General features: G+C 39.3%; 1 protein-coding gene across 4 annotated transcripts in view; it reads left to right on the top strand.

The window, feature by feature from the left end:
* Positions 1–13,599, top strand: part of RNF13 (ring finger protein 13) — a 49,155-nt gene extending 35,556 nt beyond the window's left edge. For all 4 annotated transcript variants that reach the window (XM_087725392.1, XM_087725390.1, XM_087725391.1 and 1 more), the window contains 2 exons: positions 10,818–10,898; positions 12,114–13,599. In XM_087725392.1, coding sequence (XP_087581518.1) covers positions 10,818–10,898; positions 12,114–12,505 — 473 coding nt within the window. In that variant the 3' untranslated portion in view covers positions 12,506–13,599. The remainder of the gene's footprint in view (positions 1–10,817; positions 10,899–12,113) is intronic.
* Positions 13,600–15,151: the final 1,552 nt, after the last annotated feature.

Here is a 15,151-nt window from a genome sequence, read left to right as displayed (position 1 = left end):
ACCAAGGCCCAAAAGGACGTGCCTCACGATCTGCTTTCTGACCTCAAAGCAGCTCTTCCTCAAGACGACTGGTTCTTGAACCATCGGGACGAGTGCACCATGAGGGACGATCTACCGTGGATTGGAGCTAAATTATACATCCCCGCTTCCCTACGTCTTGTGGTCCTTCGTCGCGCTCATGACTCCAGGATGGCGGGTCATTTTGGATTCGTGAAAACTTTGCACCTCGTGAAGAGACAATTCTGGTGGCCCTCTTTAAAAAAGGACATTGAACTTTATGTATCCAGCTGCCCGGTTTGTGCTACCGCCAAAAAACCTCCGGGGAAACCACACGGACTTCTGCAGTCCGTCGCCCGTCCCATTGCCCCGTGGAAGGAGATTTCTATGGACTTTATTGTGGACCTTCCCGAGAGCCAGGGGCACACGGTTATCTGGGTAGTTACTGATTTGTTCTCCAAGCAAGTTCATTTCGTGCCGTGCCACAAGATTCCTTCCGCCAAAGCGTTGGCTAAGCTCTTCCTTTCCCACATATACCGCTTGCATGGGGTCCCTGACCGTATTATCTCCGATCGTGGGGTCCAATTCACATCCAAGTTTTGGAAGGAGTTCCTCACATGTATTGGCTCCGCCCAGGGCCTTAGCTCCGCCTACCATCCTCAGACTAATGGCGGCTGTGAACGTACTAATTCCGTCCTTGAACAATATTTACGTTGTTTCATCAATTATCAACAGGACGATTGGGTGGACTTGTTACCACACGCTGAAGTGGCCTATAACAATTCCGTTCACTCCAGCACTGGTTTCACCCCTTTCCGGGTCGTTTACGGCCAGGATTTTGTTCCTATCCCCGAACTGCCTACGGCCCAGCCTCAGGTTCCTTCCGTTGCAGACTGGAGTGAACGTCTCAGTCGCCTTTGGCCCCTCACTCGTTCCACCTTGGATGCCGCCCACAAGGCTCATAAGAAGCAGGCTGATAGGAAACGCTCTCAGCCTTATGAGTACCACGTTGGTGATTTAGTGTATTTGTCCACGAAATTCTTGCATACCACACAAAAGTCAAAGAAATTGGGTCCTAAGTATGTTGGCCCTTTCCCGATTTTGAAAGTTATCAATCCTGTTTCTGTTCGTTTGCAATTGCCCAAGCATCTTAACCGGATCCACCCGGTATTCCATATCAACCTCATCAAGCCAGTTCGGATGTCTGACCTACGGCCCGTAGATGACCCTCCACCTGCTCCGTTGCTTGTTGATGGGGAAAGTCATTTTGAGGTCCGGGACATTCTGGACTCCCGCAGACACCGCAATCGCATCCAATACCTTGTGGCTTGGAAACATTTTCCCCCCTCCCACACGGAATGGGTTGATAAGTCCCACGTTCGTGCTCCCCGCTTACTCCGAAAATTTTATGCTGCTTATCCCGACAAGCCTTGACTTTTCTCCTTTCCCTCTCTTGTTTTTGTTGTTTGTCTGTCTTGTTTGTTTTTTCTTCCAGGCCTGACAGCCTTTTTCCGGGGGACGGCCGGATGTCAGCTTCTGCTTTGCTGCTGCTTCAGCTGCCATGAAACGGGAAGGGGGGGGCGTGTATGTGGGAGGGTTTTAATTGATGTGCTGGAGGTCTGCTGAAGGAATGTTCTGGGATGTTCCAGTCGTTGGGGTTTACGCATGCGTACGTGTTTCCCGCCTGCATCAACGGCCTTCACATTCCATCTTGGCCTGTCTTTTTGAAGTTATCTCACACCTGACAATTGAAGGACTTATGATTGGACTGGAGCTTTGATCCTAAGGGGGGGGAACGGGCTTTGCTATATATCAATTGCTTTCGCGCCATATTATTCAGATCTTGCTTCACTACTGCTCGCTTACCATTTATAATTAGTAAAAGTACTTTGGATTTCCAACCCATGGAGTCTCTTGGTCTTCTTTCCTAATTATGGAATGGAGTGGGGCGTGACACTTAATTTTTTCTACGATAATGAAATTCACTATGCAAAGCTGAGTGATCTTTGCTGAATGGTTATATTTCACTGGGCTTAAAATGGACTATAAAAGGATTATGATACAGGTTAAGGTTTCCTTTTTCTTCCCTTTCCTTTTCCCCCCTTTTTGACTTTTCCCTTTTCAACAAATACAGAAGTACAGTAGCAGAACTGAGTTGTAATTAAATGCAACTACTCTATCTAATCAGCCTTTGTGTGGTTGCTGCTTTGGCTGCTGAAAAGTAGAAAATTGCAGAGCAGTCAACTAGGAGCAAAGCTGCTGTTGTAGGGAACAACCTAGACTTACTTCCCAAAGACCGATTCGATCGCACAGGCTTGGCCTTCTCCGGATTCCATCTGCCAGCCAATATCGGCTGGTGACCCCCCGGGGGAGGGCCTTCTCTGTTGCTGCTCCGGCCCTCTGGAACGAGCTCCCCGTGGAGATTCGGACCCTCACTACCCTCCCGGCCTTCCGTAAAGCTACTAAGTCCTGGCTGTTCCGGCAGGCTGGGGGCTGTTGAAGTATCCGGCCCCACTTCAATTGTGAATGTTGCTGTATTTTTAAATTGTTGTATTGTCTTGTATTGTCTTATTTATCCCCTCTCCCTGTTTCATTGTAAGCCACCCAGAGTCCTTCGGGAGTGGGCGGCATACAAAACCAATAAAACTCTAAATTCTAAAAGACTGCTGGAAAGGAAGCTTGTTGTGGCTACTTTGCTCTTTCCTCACTGTAGAACGGGGGACTGCAAACTTGGCAACTTTCCTTGCCAGCTTCCCCACTGAATTCGCTGGCTGATGAATTCTCGGAGTTTAAGTCCCCAAGTCTTAAAGTTGCCAAGTTTAGAGAGCCTTGCTATAGAGCAAGATGGGTCTTAAATTGGTAATACAAGGATTGTTTTTGCCTATACAAGACAAAACAAGGATAAACATGTTCCCCACTACACCTGACATGGAGAAAAGCATTCTCATATAGAGTAGATGATATCAGAGGTCTTGCCCCTTTCCCATCATTTGATTGTCCAAGCAAATAGATGAGTAGATACAGCCCCTAAACCAGACGTAATTCTTTACTTCCAGGGCAGCTCAAGAAACATTAACATTTTGGACAGATAGAAAACTATAAATGTGTCATCCCCCCGGCATTGGGAGTAGCTATGTGTTCCTTTGGTGTAGATTTGGAATGGCATGATTTCTTTTTTAAAATGACTTTCAGACAGTTACCTCTTTCTTTTCTTTTGCTGCAATCGATTGGATCAAATTTTATGTGGGTGGAAATAGCTGTTCTTGGTAGGATGCTCCTTTCAGATTCATGTAAGCTGTTGATTTAGCTTTTCCCATTAACACATCCACTCGCCGTATTAAAAAAAAAACCTGTATGCCAGCTGAAAATCCCAGGGCACAAACTAAGAAAACCTTTTTCCCTGGAGATTTGTAAATTATTGAATTGTACTGTATTTTTAATTGAAATTATTTTTAATAATTGCTAATACTTGTTAATTATACATGTACTTTCCAATATACAACATTTAACATATAACATCCAGTCTATTTGAATTCAAAATCACTGCCAGATTATTGTTTAGAGCTACAGGCAGCTGGAACAGTTATAAATATTTGATCAAGGGTGAGTGTTACATTGAATACATTATTAATGGAGTCTGTAAAACAGAGCTTTTCATTTTGGTGGTGCATAATAGAATTAGCAGTAGAACTTAAACTCATCTAACTTTCAAGGTTTGAAGGAGATTTTGAATCGGGGGGGGTGAATATTTTTTAGTCTTCACATTACAAGCTAAGTTAATTGTAAGACTTTCTGGACTCTGGTATTTTTAATTGTATAGGTAGCCTTCAATTTACGATTGTAATTAAGACCAGAATTACAATCATAAGTCATGCCAGTCATTAAGTGGTCATCACGTGACTGACTTGATTTTACTACATATTTTGTGGTGGTCATTAAGTGACTGCCACAATTGTTAAGTGAACATCATCATGGTTGTTAAACAAACACCAGAATCATTAAGTGAACCAGTTATTCACAGTGGCTGTTTTTAGCTAGAGAGCAAAAGTAAATGTCAATTTCTGGCAAAAGAAAATATTATAAATTGTGTTCATGTGACCATGGGATGCTACAGATGGCCATAAATGTGGACTGGTTGTTGAGCACCAAAAATGTACTCACATGACCACATTGGATGTGTGTGTATGGATATTTGAACTCTGAATCTGGATCATAAGTATCTTTCTGGGGGTCCATTGTAACCTCGAACACACTCTAAGCAAGGATTACCCAATTTAGTTATAGCTAACTTCTTGATCTTGTTTGATGTATTTTCTATGTAACTCCAGTTGCAAGAATCACTTATAAATATTATCTGTTCAAAACTGTCATAGCTGCCAGTTCTTTAATTGGTGTTGGCCTTCATTCACCTTGAGTTCTTCCCAAGAACCTAGGACAGTGATGGCTAACCTTTTTTGGCTCCCGTGCCAAAAGTGGTGGGAGCTCGGGGATTGTGCACAGGTGTGCCATATCCATAATGCTATGTGTGTGACCCCAGCTTGCATGCGCGTGTGACCCCCACTTGCATGCATGCGTGACCAGCGCTCCCCCCTGCTTTTGGTGTACTTTTTTCGCCCTCCCCAGGCTCCAGAGGCTTTCTAGGAGTCTGAGGAGGGTGGAAACATCTCCCTGCTGCCGCTCCCCTGGAGGCCCTCTGGAGGCTTCAGGAGCTTCCCTGAAGCCTCAGGAGGACAAAAAATGGCGCTGCGGGGAACCCGGAAGTTTGGGAACTGTGACTTCCGGTTTGTCTGTAGGGCCATTTTTTGACCCCCGGAGCCTTCAGGCGGCTTCCCTGGAAGGCTAAAAATGGCCCTACAGACAAACCAGAAGTCCGTTCCCGAACTTCCTGTTTGCCTGTAGGGAAAACAGTCCCAAAAGATGACTGAAGTCAGTTGGCCAGCGCGGGCATGCTAGAGCTGACAGGCAACGCCTCGCATGCCCTAACTAATGGTTCCGCGTGCCACCTGTGGCATACGTGCCATAGGTTTGCCATCACAGACCTAGGATATCATAATATATTGGTGTATATGTGTAGATCCAAGTAGTATGGTCTTTTGAAATTGACATGGAAATTTTCTCAATGCAGAGATTTTCTAAATGCCATGCAATATTTTTAGCATGACACCCAGTGTGCCACTAGCCATTGAACCTCCACGGCTGGTTTATGTCATAATATTTCTGTTTTCAGTTGATGATACTTGTCCAATTCTGTCCAAAATGTCCAATTCTTTGTCTTGCATTGTATTATCCCCTGGTACTGCCATATCTATTCTTTATTATTTTCATTCATTGAATAATAATTAAATTTATATAACTTCCAACCCATACATGGTACTTAGCTTACAGCATTAAAAATCCACAACTTAAAACCCATAAAGCATCACCTTCTCCTCCCCCCTCCCCCAAGGGGAATGAAGGTGTAGTTTGCCTCACAAGCAAACAGACAGTCAGACATACAAGAATGGCAGAAGTAGCATTAACACGTGACTCCCTTGTAGCAATTTCTGATTCCCACCCCACCCTCCCTGCTTAGGTCTTTTTCTGATGCTCATAAGTTCTACAGAAGCTCCCTCAAAGACTCCTGTGTTCTTTAAATGTCTGCTGCTTTGCTCCAAATACCTACCCTTCAGATAATTTTATTAGACATGGTAGCGTAATCATTAGAATGCAGTATTTGCAGGCAAACACTGTCCATAGCCAGGAATTCAATCCTGACCAGTTCAAGGTTGATTCAGTTTTCCATTCTTCTGAGATTGGTAAACTGAGGAGCCAGACTGTTGGGGACAATATGCTGACTCTGTTAACCACTTAGAGAGGGCTGTAAAACATTGTGAAACAGTATATAAGTCTAAGTGCTATTGCTGTTGCTATTAGGCTTAACCAATAGTAGAAGGACCATAATTGCCTCCCGGTTCTGTCCTGGTCCAGCAGGAAAGCTGGAAAGATAACATTTCATTTGTAAGAGGCAAGAGAGGCCATCAGTCATATTGCTGTACAGAAGAACAATGCAAGTTCAGAAAACGTGCTTTGAAACAGAAGTATCTTGTTCTGCACTCAAAATAAATCATTTGAAATATGCTGATTGTAATATGAGTGCAGAGTCCTTGAAGGAATTATTTTGAGTCTGAAAACAAAATATTTTTGTATATTAGCATATTTGAACTGTGTGGACTCCTCTGTTTCCAGAATGACTCTTTTCAAATCTCCTCCCTATTAGAAGCAGTCTAATAACATGATGATAATTGTTTTTCGAGTAAGGGCTACATACACTATGATTCTTCAATTTATCGGACTTAGAAGGGCAGAGCAGATACTTTTATTACTTTACAGAAATAATTGTCTGAAAAATGGAAGCTAACTAACTACCTAAGGGTTTATAGATATCCCTTATAATTTTTGTTTTAGCATTAACAAATTGCAGGGTATGTCACAGTGTAACACCCTAGTTCAAATATAACTTGATTTCTATTGCATTAAACTAAAGGTCATCTTGTTTGCACATTTCTCCATTCCCAGCTTAGAAATATAAATTCTCAATTAACATTTTCACATTAATGCTGCTTATACTTACTGTGACTATACATTGATTACATTGTAAGTAAAAGAGCTACAAGAATAATATTGGTAATTTATAATCTTAATGTGCTTTGTTGGGTGCTTACAGACCTAATTGCCTACAGTATGTGAAGCATTCTTTGTGTAGTTAGGCAAATTTCTTGCCACTTCACAGTATTTGCAGACTTATAGATATTTGATTTAAAAAAAACAAATCTTTCTGTTTCCCCAACAGTTTTAATTTGGGAAGAATCAAGGCAGAACTTACTCTCCCGTTAATAGTTCAGTTGTCCGTGCTAAAATATCAACCAAGTGGCTTGTAAAATTGTGTGTGCTAACCTCTCAGAGGAAAACAAAGGTGATTAGGGAAAAATGTAACACAAAAAGGGTTGTTACCTTCTTTAATCAAAGACATTGCTATGAGAACGATGGCGTCTAAACAAAGCAGGCCCACGTACTCCCTGTGGTTCCTGGCACGAAGAAAGTTGTACCTTAAAAAACCTAGTTCAGAATTAGCTCTTTTGTGATACTGTATTTGGCAAGAGACTAGCCAAAATTGCCATTTGTTGAAGATAAGATTTCCCAGGGCACTAATGCAAAATCCATTAGCACCAATTACAGCTGGTCAAACTCTGTTGACACTGAAGGGTTAACTAGTTTTTCTTCTTAATTTATTGGATGGCAGATTTGGAGAAGTATAATCTTGGTGTTAGGCATTCCTTCATTTTCTTTCAATTATAACACATTCTGATTGCCTGCAAACTTTATTCTCTTCTTTGCATTCAGATGAGACTAATTAGTGAAACTTTTTAGAAAAAGAGAGGGATACTTTCATCTCCCAACTGAATTTTTGTATTAAATCTGAGCTAACAGGTTCTAGGCTGTATCTTGGCAACACTGAGACTTCTTGTACGGCATAAAAACTAGCTTTCCTGGTGGGTGGAATGAGGAAATGTCCTGACAGTTATGTCACAGTAATGAGATGAGGGAACTGGAGCATTGTTAGTATTTAGGATGAGAAAGTCTGTGAATTGTTACCAGCATTTATTTCGGTGAACCTTTTTTTTCTATATGTGTACTTGCACTATAGTTTCTGCTGTGCTTCTGGTGGGCTGCAAATATCTTAATAATTAGATTAGTCATTCTACGGAGAAATAGCCACCCTGCCTCTGATTATAACTCTTTAGTCTCATTAGTTGTGGCTCTTTTCCTCCTTAATACAGTACTTCTAATGTTTTGCTAGATCTGTTTATTACAATTTTAATCTACTGATTCTAGTCCTGTCCTCTATAACAACAAAGGCAAATTAACATCTTAGAGCTAAGATGCCTGGAGTTATCCATCTCTTTCTGAGTCTTCATTGGGCTTGGTTTCCAGGCTGCTCATCACGGTTTCTCTTTGTGACATGTTTCAATTTGTCAGTATCTTTCTTTCAGCGTGGTAAATTTGACATATTTCCCTGACTGAAGTCTAACAAATTATAGTTGGATAACTGTTTCCCATGAAATACAGTCTGTGATTGCACTAATCGATGAAAATTATTAAGAGAGTCACCTATTTGGAATATCCTAAATCATTTTCATGTCTACCGGTGGACCTGAGTTAACAAGAGTAATTGGGACTGGAATTTTCAGGGTTAAACAATATGATTGTTAAATGTAGCTGCATTAAAGTCTAGCAACAGAAATTCTGGCATTCCCAATTGCCATCATTAAGCAAATCCCAAGACACCCCAAGACTGCCATTTGCGCTTCTTGCGGTCTTTTCATTGTCTGCTTGTCCGAAGCCAGCAATGAAGATCACAAATGGCAATCATATGGCCCCAGGATGCTGTAATGATTGGAACTTCATTCAACACCACCGTAAGTTCAAAAAGTTACAGATGAGTGGTTGTTAAGTGAAGACCATCTGTATTATCAAGACCCCATGTAATATGTATTCATTTAGTCCAATTGTTTATTAAATCAGTTTATATGGCCACCCAGCTCATTAATGCAACTGTAGTCTGGCTTCCATTTTTAATTTTTGGTAGCTCAATTCAAGCTCACACTAAATGCAGCTCATTGTTCCATCCTGCCAATATCATTTTTAGTCTTGTCTCTGTTTTCTGTATGGTGAGCTCACCCTCCTGGCTTAATGACAACTGCAGATTCAATAGCCACACAATTTACTCCCTCATCAAAGTCACTTAGCTGACTAGATAATGAAATTTCTGGCACTTTGGGATGGCCCTGTAGTCTGTTAGCAGAACAATGAGGATGGCAGCAAATGTTTATTGTTGCCAGCTTTATCTGTATCTCCTGAAAGTAAAGCTGACAACAGCATCTCATTTTAGTGCCCTAAAGACTAGAATACTCTATACTCCTTATTGGGAATTGCTTTCCAAATGTGGCCAGGATCTTCAGCCAAAGCAAATGAAAATTGAAATATTTCCTAGATTCTTGGCCAACCTTAATACTTTTTTTCCAATTTTTATGCCAAATATCTCCATTTAAAAAATCAGTTATTTGGGGAGGGAGTGATCCCCCCCTCCCACAATTATCATTTGCAGAGAACCAGCTTGATGAAGTTGTTAAGGGAGGAACCATTAGTTCTATCCTGCCTTAGACACAAAGACAGCTACGTGATCTTGGGCCAGTCATTTTCTCTCAACCCTAGAAAGGAGGCAAGGCACCTCTGAAAAACCTTGCCAAGAAAACTACAGAGACTCATCTAGGCCATCGTCAGGAGTCAAAAAAGCTGACTTGAAGGCACAGACTCAAAGAGAGCAAATGCTTTTATTTTAGCTGAAAAAAGATTTATTTTTTAAGAGTAAAGATACTTGGATGATGCTGTAAACAGTTTTGCAGTTTTGTCTTTCCTGGGCTTTTGCAGTACCCCACTAGGAAAAGATAGCTTTGGTATAAGAAGTTGCAGGGAGCTTCTTGATTGACTCTCCATACATCCTGAAATATCTTTCACCAAAAGTGCTCCATTTATTCTTGTATTGAAGCTGCCATCCTACTAAGTACTAGAATTCTATAGAATGGTAAGATACTTCTGTCATTTGTGCAATTGACTGGGTTCATAGGAAGCATTGTAACATATGGGAGAAGTTACAATATTATGAAACAACAGAAATTAAAGCAAAAGGTGGCTGTTGGATAAAGTGAATATTTTTGAAATAAACTCTACACAAGGGGAGTATAAGTCATATCTATTTTGCTTTTGGTGAAAGCAACATGGAGTATATATAGATGCCTCCTTGGATGTTTTTCTAATTTCTATCTCTGGCTTACAGTCTTGTGATTTTTGGTGGTATCTGATTCAAGTACTAACCAGGTCTTATCCTGCTTAGGTTTCAGCTCTCATCTATCTAGAGATACAGTATGGCAAGTTTTAAAATAATTATAATTTTTTTCATGTTCTTATAATTGTCCCTTTCTAGTGGGGTAGTAAACTGTTTAAACTGGCAGCAGTTCTTCAGGTTTCCACAACCATCAAAAGTTACAAGGAATGCCTATAGCAACTGTTACAAAGCACTTTTTTCCATTGAGCCACAGGTAGTCCTTGATTTAAGACTGCAGTTGGGAGTGGATTTTTGGTTGCAAGCCATGACTGTTTCAGGGGACCCAAAAGACTGGACCTAATTTTACTACCCCTTTTATGCCGGTAATTAAGACACTCACATGCGTAAATGTGAATCCATTCTCCTGAATAGGGTTTTTTTTATTAGAGACACGCACATAAATATTTGCAGATTGCAGTTACATGAGAATGGAATGCTGCAACCAGTCATGAATGTGGGTTGGTTGCCAAATGCACCAAATGTGATCAGGTGATTGGGGGAGGGGGAAAACAACACGCATGCAATATTTTACAACAGCTAAAAGTGTTGTATAAGCCATAAAGCATTCTTCCTGCCATGGTAACTCAGAACAGTCATTAAATGATCAGTCATAAATCAAGGATTATCTATATAGTTTTTGCATAGCAGATTTTCTGAAGTCTTAATATAATATAATATTTAAATGCTAATACTCTATATGATAAAGCCAGTTTGATATAGTGGTTGAAGGCAATGAACTGTAATCCAGCAAGCTGTCAATTGTCAACTTTACTTACAATGGCTTAGATCTGAAACAGCCACCTAAAGGCACTCTGAATAAATTTCTGCAGGGTATGGATTCTGCTACATACTCTTATTTTTGCTTCTGTACTGTCTCATTCAAACTTCTCTGCTTCAGGTGATGAATACGATGTTTGTGCCATTTGCTTGGATGAATATGAGGATGGAGATAAACTCAGAATTCTTCCTTGTTCTCATGGTAAGTAGCTACATTGGATTATTTGTTGAACTCTTGTTTTGGTGAGGGATGATTTGCTTCTTATAGACAAGAAACCAAATGTTGTATATTTGTAAATGCAGTTTTTTTTAAATTAAACTAATAATAAGGCTGGTTCCTACATAATTGTTGTGATTACATCTCCAAGAATTGCCAGCCATCTTGGGCAAAGACATATGAAATTTATTACTGTTACAGTTTAGAATATAATAAAGTCAGGGTGTGGCATGTAAGAAATTTATTCCTATATGTGTAGGAATTTTGACAGTGTTATCAGCATCCTAGATGATTGTATATTTGGATTGAAACAGGTAACATTTTAAATATTAATATTAAATTGTTGCATCCAAAATGCATATTTATAAAATATTATGTACTGGCTGACAGTTTGCATCTTATCGAAGAGATTAATAGAATAGCTGGACTGACTAGACTTTGTCTGATTCAGCAGGTCAGCATTTGTTACCTTTTAAAAACTCAATTATGCTATTTTCAGTTTGCATTTTGAAATGATAATCCAAGGAGATCCAAGTCATGAGTGTTATTTGAACGTACAGATCAGTGGCTTGCTTACAGGTAAAAATGTGACATTGCTTATAGCTAAATAATTTACTTTAGTGGATTCTGTGTTGTTTGTGCTCCATAAATTCCACATTTATAGCTTTCCACAAACACAGATTTTTGTTGAACTTAATTTTACATAATAGTTGAAATTCAACTATTAGTAGTAGAAATTAGTATAGGGAGCACAATGTTTGATTGCAGATGTAGGTAGAAGGGCCAGTTTAACTTATTTTATGTACTGCATCTTATGATTGTAGGCATTATAATAGAATAATAACCATCACCTGAAAATGTAAGACTATTCAGAGGCCCAACATTATTTCACAGTTCTTAAATTCAGCAATGGGGCTACTGCCCTGTAGTACAATTAGGATAATGCCTAAGCGGCAAGAACTTAAAAACATACACACAAGTAGCATCTATAGTTTCTTCAGAAGTAAACCGGCTTCTAGAGAAAAAAAATGGTCTGAAGGTGTGTGGGGCAGAGTGCCTTGTGTATTATCATAAAACATGTAAAATTATCCCCAAACTGCCTATAATTGCCCATTTTCTCCAGTCTCCTTCAAACACCTTTCTCTCTCTCTCTCTCTCTCTCTCTCTCCTTCCCCTACCTTTTTATTTTTTTTCTGGCAGCCTACCATTGCAAGTGTGTGGATCCTTGGCTAACTAAAACGAAGAAAACGTGTCCTGTCTGTAAACAGAAAGTGGTCCCTTCTCAGGGAGATTCAGATTCTGAAACAGACAGCAGTCAGGAGGAGAATGAAGTCTCTGAGAATACCCCTTTGCTTAGGCCGATTGCTTCAGTTAGCACTCAGTCTTTTGGGGCATTATCAGAGTCATACTCTCATCCAAATATGACGGAATCTTCAGACTATGAGGAAGAGGAGGAGGAGGAGGAGGAGGAGGAGGAAGGAAATGAAGATATTGACAGTAGCGATGCGGAGAATGGAGTGACGGAAGAAAGTGTAGTAGTCCAGCTACAGCCCAGTGATGAAAAGGATTACAGAGTAGCAGATGCTGTTTGAACTGCAAAATGTTAGTGTTACATGAACTCCTCTCCCCAGAGACCTCTCACCTTATGTACCTGTACATAAGAGAAGTGCATTGCAGCCCTTCCATTGCTTCACTAGAAGCACCTGTTCATATAGCATTCTATAGTTTAATCTCATTGCAGGTTTCTTTTCTTTTTGTTTATTCGATTTGTCTTTTGAAGACAAGCATTTTAACAGGACTTCACAATGTTAGTAATGGGGCTTCCACCACTAAATATAATGCACCCTCACAAAAGAGGTATATCAGCATCTTGTTAAATGAAGTTGAACCGAGACCGTACATGTGTTTTCCCTGCTAAGGGAAAAGTAAGCAGTGTAAGTAAGCAGTGACTTATTCGGTTATTTGTTAAACGTATGGTAAGTACTACCCTAAACATCCATCCAACCAAAAAATGTATGGGTGTTATGTCTGTGAAGGCTTTCTCTACAAGAACCAGCACCTTTTAAAGAACAAGATATGCTTGTTCTGTATTTGTCTGCCAAGAGTATTTCCCAACAGAGGAATTGGAGCTTTGAGCTCTGAAGGATTTTGAGGGTCTTTTTCATTATCCTGTTGTGTTTGCAAGCACCTGGCAAAGGAATCTCAACATGACTTAGCTTAACCCATCTTTAAGGAAATAAACAGGAAAAACCCCATGTTCACTAGCGTACATGGCTAATAAGCTTTCTTCAGACAGGGATTGGGACCAATGCAGAAAGGCAACCTTAAAGCACACCACCTACTAGAACCTACTTTAATTTTGCGTATGCCATATTTGGAAGCAATTTTATGTGCAGTACTGATTCACAAATGAGTTATATCTTGTAATAAGAATGTCTGATACTACATTAGCTTGGTTAAAAACTATGCAGAGAAATAAATCAAACTATATATTGAATTTGAAAATGAGTGCTCATAGCTAACAGGATTTTACTTACACTGTATCATGAAAAGAACTTCATTATATAGAAGTGTAACTGTAAAAAATGTAGCCATGCTTCTGTATAGTCAAATTACAGGGATTTTTTTATATAGCCTTGTACAGGAAAGTTTGAAAGGATGTTAATAAATATGTTTTCCACTTTAATAGCCATTTTGCCAGTATATGTGGATCTACATTAAAAGAGGCTGTGCGAATTCCTTTATCCTTCCAAAAATGGTTAATACTCTTTCCTGCATGACTGGTGTTTAGGCAGATTACCAGACATTTCAATTAACCACTCTTGCCATGGTTCTTTTTAATAAATAAATAAATAAATGCCATTCTCTTTATAAAGAAGCTGTGTCTGAGTGAGACCTGTGAACTAGCATGATAGCCATAAGCTTTGGAAAATACTTGCTTATGCACACAACATACTGGTTTACTGAATGCAGTTTAGGTCAACCACACCTGAATTGACTTCTTTCACACACACATTATATTTTTTATCAAGCCTTTATTATTTTTATAACTAAGATGGCAAACATATCTAGTACTTCTTCCTCCTCCTATTTTCTCCATAACAATTCTATGAGGTGAGTTGGGCTGAAGGAGTGGCTTGCCAAAGTCACCCAGCTGGCTTTCATGCCTAAATAAGGTTCAAGAAAGTGAACAAGAAGGGGAAAAAATCATAAAATTTTTATAAATTACTTCAATTTTCACATTAGTATTTGTACAATTAATTTTAAAAAGGCCTGAGTCATCAACACAAGTATATCCTATACTTCATACTTTTAAAGTATTGAATTTTATTGTAAAGAAGGGCTTGAGATATCTTAAATATTGGATTGAAATGTTTGATTTCTAAAATGTGCAAGACCATCTATATATCACCTATGAGCAGAGATAACTAGAATTAGCAAGTATTCTTAATTTATTCAGGCAACTGTTTTGCAAGCTCTTCAATTTATCCAATTAATGAACAAATTTTCCCCCTTGATAAACATTTCAATAGCTGTTTTATCAGTTTTATATTTTAAGTCTCTGCTTTGCCATTTATCTGAAACAAAAGTTCTTCTGTTCAACTTGTGACTCTTAAACCTTATTTGCTTTTTTAAACAAATTGTCAAATATTCATCCTAATATTTTTTTGAAGAATAGTATTGCTTACTTGAAAAAGATGGCAGGCATAGACTTTAAATTACTTAGCATGCACTTGTAATCCTGAGGCATATCACAGCATTATTAAGTCGTAAGTCCTATTAGCGAAAGTGAAGTTGGCATTCAGGTTTTCATCCAACCAACATACCTTTATGTATTTTATTTTCCATGGATATAAAGGGACTTCAAAGATTAGATATCTTACATCAAAGTTTAGCAAGTTTTAGATTGCAAGGCCTAATGGTTTATTAGTTTGCTATGAAAAATAAGGGAAGAACTTTGAGCAATGATATATGGCCATGTTTCCTGGTAAACTAAAGGATGCTTTCTATCACTGAAGAGAGCTCTATGTTTTACTTTTGAGGTGTTTATAAAAGGGAAGTGGAAAGCCTCTGGATGATAATTGCCATTTCCTTTCTTAAATTATCTTTAATATGGTTTAGAGATTGGGGGATTGTTTAAAGGTGGAAGTGGAAAGACCTGCTTTCTATACGTTTTTCTAGATTCCTTAATTTTTGAACCTATAAAGGCTTACACAATACCAGGCTGTATGTGGTTC

The sequence above is a fragment of the Thamnophis sirtalis genome, unplaced genomic scaffold (genome assembly GCF_051295495.1).
Source record: "Thamnophis sirtalis isolate CommonGarterSnake01/CBP01778 unplaced genomic scaffold, rThaSir2_p1.2 scaffold_11, whole genome shotgun sequence".
In the NCBI taxonomy this organism is placed as follows: domain Eukaryota; kingdom Metazoa; phylum Chordata; class Lepidosauria; order Squamata; family Natricidae; genus Thamnophis; species Thamnophis sirtalis.
The sequence above is the reverse complement of the archived record's forward strand: the minus strand, read 5'-3'. Positions and strand labels throughout refer to the sequence as shown.